General features: G+C 60.2%; 1 protein-coding gene across 10 annotated transcripts; it reads left to right on the top strand.

Annotated features, from left to right (window-relative positions):
- The first annotated feature begins 99 nt into the window (after positions 1-99).
- LOC101751112 lies at positions 100-6,653 on the top strand. 10 transcript variants are annotated; one of them, XR_005841683.2, is made up of 4 exons: positions 100-337; positions 1,886-2,075; positions 2,189-3,233; positions 5,179-6,653. XR_005841683.2 is itself a non-coding variant. In XM_046903653.1 (4 exons), exons 1-4 carry the CDS (start codon positions 1,914-1,916, stop codon positions 6,163-6,165), a joined length of 672 nt encoding a protein of 223 aa, XP_046759609.1. In that variant the 5' UTR covers positions 1,609-1,913; the 3' UTR covers positions 6,166-6,653. The 10 variants fall into 10 exon arrangements, 3 of the variants coding, with proteins under 3 accessions (XP_046759609.1, XP_040507897.1, XP_046759608.1); XR_005841684.2 differs by having other exon boundaries at positions 1,886-2,196; positions 2,433-3,233; XR_005841689.2 differs by lacking the exon at positions 100-337 and having other exon boundaries at positions 1,609-2,075; positions 2,189-2,196; positions 2,433-3,233.
- Positions 6,654-7,209: the final 556 nt, after the last annotated feature.

Here is a 7,209-nt window from a genome sequence, read left to right as displayed (position 1 = left end):
GTGCCGCCGCCTCCACGCCGCCCTCCGTCGGCCGCTTTGCTGCGGGCTCTGCGCTGAGGCCGATGGGATGAGCGGCGCGGAGGAGCGCTGCGCGGGGCTGCGGGCGGCGCTCGGCGGGACGTGAGCCGGCAGGGCGGGAGGGGCCGCCGCTCTGCGTGGCGCTGCCGGGCCGCCCCGTAGCCCTGCGCTGCTCTGCGAGGACGGCCGGGTGTCACAGTGCGGGACGCGGCCTCAGCGGCGCTCTGCGGCTGGGCTCGGTGCTGTGGCCGCTCTGTGCAGCCTTACTGGCGCTCCGTGATCCCGGCCTCGCGGCTCCCACCCGCACGCGCAGCCCGAGGTGAGGCCGCCCCAGGCACAGCACAGCCGCAGCGCTCCGCTGGCCGTCCGTCCCCGCCCTGCAGCGCACACAGCCGCGCACGGCGCCCCAGAGGCACCTCCTGGCAGCCCCGAGCGCTGTGTGACCCGCAGCTCCCTGCGGACGTTCAGCCCCTGCGCCTCACTGCACGCTGCACGAGGGCGCGCCCCTCTGCCTGCGGGTCCCGCTGTCGCCTGCAGAGCTGCTCGTGTCAGCAGTGGATGTCAAAGGCGGCCGAGGGGTGATGGGGGCTGCGCACAGCAGGGAGATCTCACCAGGAATATGGAAACGTCGCTTTGGAGTCGTTGGTGGGGTGGGGTGGGACGGGATGGATTGAGGTGGGATGGGGTGTAGTGAGATTGGATATGATAGGGTGGGATGGGATAAGATGGGATGAAGTGGCATGGGATGGGATGGGATGGGGTAGGATGGAGATGGGGATGGGGTAGGGTGGCATCAGATGGTTGGGGGTGGGATGGGTTGGGGTGGGATGGGATGGAATGGAATGGGGATGAGGATGGGAATGGGAGTGGGATGGGGATGGCAATGGGAATGGGAATGGGTTGAGGTGGGATGGGATGGGGATGGGGATGGAATGGGTTGAGGTGGGATGGGATGGGGATGGGGTTGGGATGTGGATGGCAATGGGAATGGGGATGGGTTGAGGTGGGATGGGATGGGGATGGGGATGGGATGGGATGGGGTGGGATAGAGATGGGTATAGGGATGGGAATGAGGGTGGGGGTGGGAATGGGGATGGGATAGGATGAGATGGGATGGGCTGGAATGGGGATGGGGGTGGGATGAGATTGGGTGTGATAGGATGAGATGGGATGGGACCCTTGCAGGATGGTCTGAGACATCTCAGCTCGTTTGTTATGCTTCTCTCTTTCCCTCTGGGGAAGTTAATGCCCACTTCTGCATGGCAGGGATGGATGGCTGACCTCCATCTGCTGGTGGCAGGATGCAGCACAGTGGCTGTGCTAATGCTGTCCTGGCTGCAGTGCCACACTTGGTGCAGCCTCTGCAATATTTAGGGTCCTGCCCAGGGCCAAGCAGCTTCTGGCTGGCCTGCAGCCGACCTGTGGGACCCAGTCAGCAGGCCACAGTGCATGGAATGCCCTTAGGAAAAACCAACAGGATCAGTCCTCAAAGCAAAGCACAACTTGCATTTGCCTTTGCCCCCACAATAGACAGTAAATAAAGGCAGTGATCAAACAGGGCAGGACTTAGGGGGGCTGGGACATCGCCCTGGGGGGAGCTGCTCCCACAGCAGGCTGCACAGCTCAGCATGCAGGCGGGTCCTGAATACTTCCATTGAAGGAGACCCCACACCTCCCTGGGCAGCCCATCCCAGTGCTCCATCACCCTCACCATGAAGAAGTTCCTTCACATTTTGGTGCGGAACTTCCTGTGCTCCAGTTTGTGGCCATTTCCCCCTGTCCTGTCCCCACAGACCACTGAGATGAGGTTGGCCATGTCCCTTTGTCTCCCACACTGAATATAAGCACTAATCACATTCTTTCTCAGTCTTCCCCAGGCCGAGCAGCTCCAGGTCATGCAGCCTTCCCCCACAGGGAGATGCTCCAGGCCTTCTCAGCTCTGTTATCAGGTTGCCATGGGAGATAACACCAAAAGCCTTGCTGACATTGAGGCAGACGACATCCACTGCTCCCCCCGCACCTACCCGGCTGGTGATGCCATCATAGAAGGCTACGAGGTTGGTCAAGCTCGATTTCCCCTTGGTGAACCCATGCTGACTGCTCCTGATGACCTTCTCCTCCAATTGCCTGGAGATGGCACCCAGAACACGCTGCTCCATGGCCTTTCCAGGCACAGAGGTGAGGCTGACTGCCTGCGGTTTCCTGGATCCTCCTTCCTACCCTTTCTGCAGATCTGCATACTGCTCCCACCCAGCAGCTCCAGGACCCCCCCCTCACCCAGAGGGCAGCTCTCCATTCCTGGACTCTCCCTGTTCCCCCCGGGGTCCCAAGAGGGCGGTCTTGGAAGTGAGAACTGTACCAAAGAAGGCACTCAGCATCTCCACCTCCTCAGCACACCTCCCCTTGTTCCACAGGGTACCTTCTTACTTCCTCATCAACACAGCAATTGGGGTTTTGTGAGTGGAACAAATGTGCAACAGCCCCGAGCTGCGAGGAGGAGTCAGGAGAGAGATTCCGTGCAGTGCTGCAGCATGGTGCATCCGCAGGGCACTGCCCACAGCACCGTGCACTGCCTGCAGCACCGTGCACTGCCTGCAGCACTGAGCACTACCCGCAGCACCATGCATTCCCTGCAGCACCGTTCTCTACCTGCAGCACTGCGCATGGCTCTCCCTGCAGTGCCCGCAGCGCCATGAACTGTGTCCTGCTCTGCGTGCACTGTGTGCCACCTATGCCGTGCACCGCCTGCAGTGCTATGCATGGCCCGCACGCCGTGCTGCCTGCAGCTGCTTGCACCGCCCAGGGGAGATTGCAGAGGGCAGAGCGCTGCTCATTGTGCTCCTGTCCCCACTGCCGGCATGCAGCCGCGCTGGAGCGGAGCTGCTCTGGAAGAACCAAAGGACAGTTCCCCCCCACCCCCGCCCTGTGCTCGGAGCTCATCTCCCCGCTGCCGATCAGCACATTCAGTGCTTAAAAGGAAACGAGTCCGCTGTGCTGATGGGAGAGCCCGGGAGGCGCCGTGCGACCCTGCTTGGCAGCTCCGGGAAGGGCACCGTGTCAGAGCTCCCCGTGCACAATGCACAGCGCAGCGTGTACAATGCACGATGCAGGACGCAGGGAGAGCGGAGTGCCATCTCTGTTGGGGACGGCCCCGTTTCCGTGGCAACCGAGAGGCTCCGGCGGCGGCCGCGTGGCCCCGGCAGAGGGCACTGCGCGTCCGTGGATGCGGCGCGGCCGTGCGGGGAGGGACGGGGAGGAGGGAGAGGGACTGGGGGCACTGGGAGCACTGGGAGCATTGGGGCACTGGGAGCTGTGAGGGCAACAGAGACACTGAGAGCACTGGGGGCACTGGGAGCAATGGGGCTGCAGGAGCAGTGGGGGCACTGGGAGCATTGGGGCACTGGGAGCAATGGGGAACTGGGAGCAGTGGGGGCACTGGAAACACTGGGGGGGGGCAGTGGGGACACTGGGAGCAGTGGGGCTGCGGGAGCAGTGGGGGCACTGGGGACAATGGGGCACTGGAAGCACTGAGGACACTGGGAGCAATGGGGCTCTGGGGGCAATAGGGCCAATGGGGGCAATGGGGCCAATGGGGGCACTGGGGGCACAGGTCTGCAGGACTGTGGGGTTGTGGGGTTGTCAGTGCAACCCAGCACACTAACACAACACAATAGAACATAACAACAGAATGCAATGCACCATGACGGAACACAACACATAGAACACAATGCAATGCAACACAGTGCAACAGAACTCAATACAACACAACGCAGTGGAACACAACACAACACAACACAACTCTGTGCAACACAACACAACAGAACTCAGTGGAGCACAGCACAGTGCAACAGATCACAATGCAACACAACAGAAGACAACACATAGAACACAACACAACAGAAGACGACGCAGTGCAACACAACACAACACAACACAACACAACACAACGAGTATGGAACACAACACAGGACAGCACAACTTGACACAACGCAGTGGAACACAACGTGATGTGACACAACGCCACACAGCACAACACAATGCAATGTGACACAACGAGATGGCTCAGAGCGTGGCCCGGGCGGTGCTCCCAGCTGTGCCCTCGCCCCACATTGGACAGCATTGCATCGAGGTCAGGGATGTGCAGCACCTCCCGCCCCACAGCACTGGGTGTGCAGGCAATTAGCTGGCCCCGCCCGTCCTAATTACCAGGGCAAAGTGTGCTACGCTCCCCTGCTGACCCATCTGCTGTGTCCCATGGCCATGGGGTATCAACGTGGCCCAGCACAGAGCGGGCAGAGATCTGTTGTGTCCCAATGTCCCACGTGCAGTGGTGCTGCTTCCCCCAGCTCCTGCATGACCTGCATTCACTCCTCTGATTTCCATTTCCCACCACACACCCGGGGTCCCTGCCCTGTGATGAAGCCAAGTGCTGTTCCCCACTTGTGGTGCACATCCAAGGAGTCCCTGTCCTCCCCTGTCAGCGTTTCATTTCACAACATGGTGTCAAATGCTGCTCCTGTTCGGGGTGCATTGCCGTGCCCTGGGTGGAGGCGTGGGCACAGTGGGACCTCTGGTGAGGCCTGGGGACCTGGCACCTGGGGGTGTGGAGGGCTGGGGCGGGGGGGAGCTGGGGCTGGGGGTGGTGGTGGGCATGGGGTTGGGGTTGGGGATGGGATGGCAGGTAGGGATGACGTTGGGGCTGGGGTTTGGGATGGGTTGGGGTTGAGGTTAAGGTCAGGTCAGCAGTTGGTTTTGAGTTGGGGTCGGGGATGGACTTGGGGATGGCACTGGGGTGGGGTTGGGTATGGGGATGTGACTGGGGATGGGGCTGTGATTGATGCTGGGTTGGCACTGGGGTTGGGGCTGGCGCTGGGAATGGAGTTGGGGTTGGGTTGGTGTTGGGCCCGGAGATGAGGCTGGGCCTGGGGATGGGGCTGGGGTTGGGACTGGGAATGGGAATGGTATTGGGGTTGGGGGTGGGGATGGATTTGGGGTTGGGGGTGGGATTGGCGATGAGATTGAGGTTGGGGCTGGGATGGGAATGATGTTGGTGCTGGAGCAGGGGGTGGGGTTGCGAGTGGGGCTGGGGGTGGGCTGGGAGTGGGAATGGTGATGGGCTGGGGTTGGGCTGAGACTCTCAGTGCAGTCCTATCCCATCAGGTTGTGCAGTGGAGGAGCCAGCCCCGTGCCGGGCAGCACTCCATGTTCCCGGCCTGCTGCGGCGCTCAGAGCACTGGCACAGCGCTCTGCTGGAGTTACTCATCGCTCCCATCAGCAGCCCTCACCCAGCGCCCATCTGCGGCTGCAGGACAGCGCCGTTCATCAGCGGCGTGAGTCGGAGCTGGAGTGTGTGCAGCGGGGCCTCAGCTGTGTGCCCGTTGCCGTGCATCCCTCGCCGTGCTGCGTGTGCTGCAGGATGGGGCTGCACACGAGCGTGCAAAGTGCTGGGTGCGTGGAAATGGCTGGAAAAGTGCTCCCTACTCCTGCTTCAATCAGAGGAACGGAGCAGCTGTTGGAGTGAATGGGCCCTGCACTAAAGCAGACGTCTTAATATCTTTTGCAGAGGAGGTGCATTGTGATTCACTCTGTGCATCTCTATTACTCAGCGTTTGATAGGGGCTTACTTGTCTCAAGTGCTTTTCATTATTGCCCTAATGCTATCTATTAACATATGGGATGGAGGCTCTTTTCTCATCTGGAGCGTGCATCACTCCGCTTTTAAGGATGATGGGGCTTGCAAGTACATAACACTTTGCTGCCTCCCTGACGGAGCTCACCAGGAGGAGGGAGGGGGTGCGTGGGGTTGGACGGCCGCAGGGCTGCGAGGACACAGTGGTGTGAGCAGAGCCACAGCCATGCACTGCTCCACTGCCACAGCCCTGCACGGCAGCTGGGTCAGTTAGCTGCTTTAACTGCCCAGGGGGTGTTTGCAGGTGCAGGCTCTCTGGGCAGACTTTGCGGGGGAAGATTACAGGTGTGGTTTTCTGGGTGGGTGCTGTGTGATGGGCAGAGCTGTGCTGGGGCGGTCCCACGCGCTGCTCTTACTCTGCACATGGCTGCAACTCAGAGCTGAACCTTCTGCTGGACAGGAGCAGAAGGAGCTGCAGCCTGGTGAGAGAGCACATCTCTTCCCTCGGCTCAGGATGAGTTCTGCCTTGCATTTTGGTGAGCTATGGCAAGAAACACAATAGCACAGGAGCAAAAATCACTGCACCTCAGGCTCAGAGCGGTTGGAAGGGACCTGTGGGGCTCCCCCAGCCCGGCCCCATCCTGCAGGACCCGCATGTCCCAGCAGCCAGGTTGGGATGGGGGGATTCAGAGCACCTGGAAACCCCAGCGTGGCACAGTCGTGCAGCAGCCGCCTCCGAGCAGCTTGATGGATGGCGGGCCGGTCCCACCCGCAGCCAGATGACAGCTCCTCGCATCAGCCGCTGTGATAAATAGCAATTACAGACAGGAGCACTGCCACTCACATTTGCCTAAGTGAGGAGCAGAATCATACATCTCCGCTGATTACATATCAATGATGCGCTGGAGGCCTTCGCAACTTTTAGATCCGCTTAAGATATGCCGCCCTGATTTAGACGGCGATTTGCATACAATTTACCCATAAAGCCTTACTTTGAAAAGCATAATTACTTCTTCTTTTTTTTTTTTTTTTTTTTTTTGTTTTAATATTCTTCCTTCTGATTTGAATGTTAGCGAGGCCATAGCATGAATTACTGTGCTAATGAAGACAAACACACACGGGGCGTGCAATGGGAGCACTGCTCCGTAACCTCCCCGCACGCAACGTGTTTGTGGTGGTTTGTCTTCCAGTGGTGGAGACGTGGATGCCGACGCTGTTCGTCCCATGGGTGCTGCTGCTGTAGGGCTGGGAGCGCTGTGGGGTGCGGGTTTGGGGCTGTGGGGTGAAGCAGTGCCCAGCACAGGGCCGTGGCCAAGGGGTGATGGTTGTGACATGGAAGAGGACAACAGAAGTGCCACATGTCTGGGTGCTGGGCAGGTGGAGCCCCCACGTGCCCTCCCCACACAGCGCATTCCTGGAGCCCTTCAGCTGTACTTCCTCAGCTCAGTCTCAGGGCCCCCCCAAACTCTCATTCCCATCCAGCATGCTCTGGGCCGCAGGTGTGCGCCTGGAGAGCCCAGGGAAGGGGTTGGATCTGCTGTGTGTGGGGAACTGATCCCAGC

Source organism: Gallus gallus, chromosome 23 (assembly GCF_016699485.2).
Source record: "Gallus gallus isolate bGalGal1 chromosome 23, bGalGal1.mat.broiler.GRCg7b, whole genome shotgun sequence".
Lineage (NCBI taxonomy): Eukaryota > Metazoa > Chordata > Aves > Galliformes > Phasianidae > Gallus > Gallus gallus.
The sequence above is the reverse complement of the archived record's forward strand: the minus strand, read 5'-3'. Positions and strand labels throughout refer to the sequence as shown.

Bases quoted from the DNA above. Each gene is read 5' to 3' on its own strand.
- LOC101751112 (XM_046903652.1), top strand. From the start codon at position 1,914: ATGCAGCCTTCCCCCACAGGGAGATGCTCCAGGCCTTCTCAGCTCTGT. The intron at 2,434-5,178 runs GTACCTTCTTAC...CTATCCCATCAG, and splicing joins ACCTCCCCTTGTTCCACAGG to GTTGTGCAGTGGAGGAGCCA. The intron at 5,467-6,107 runs GTGCGTGGAAAT...TCTGCTGGACAG, and splicing joins ACGAGCGTGCAAAGTGCTGG to GAGCAGAAGGAGCTGCAGCC.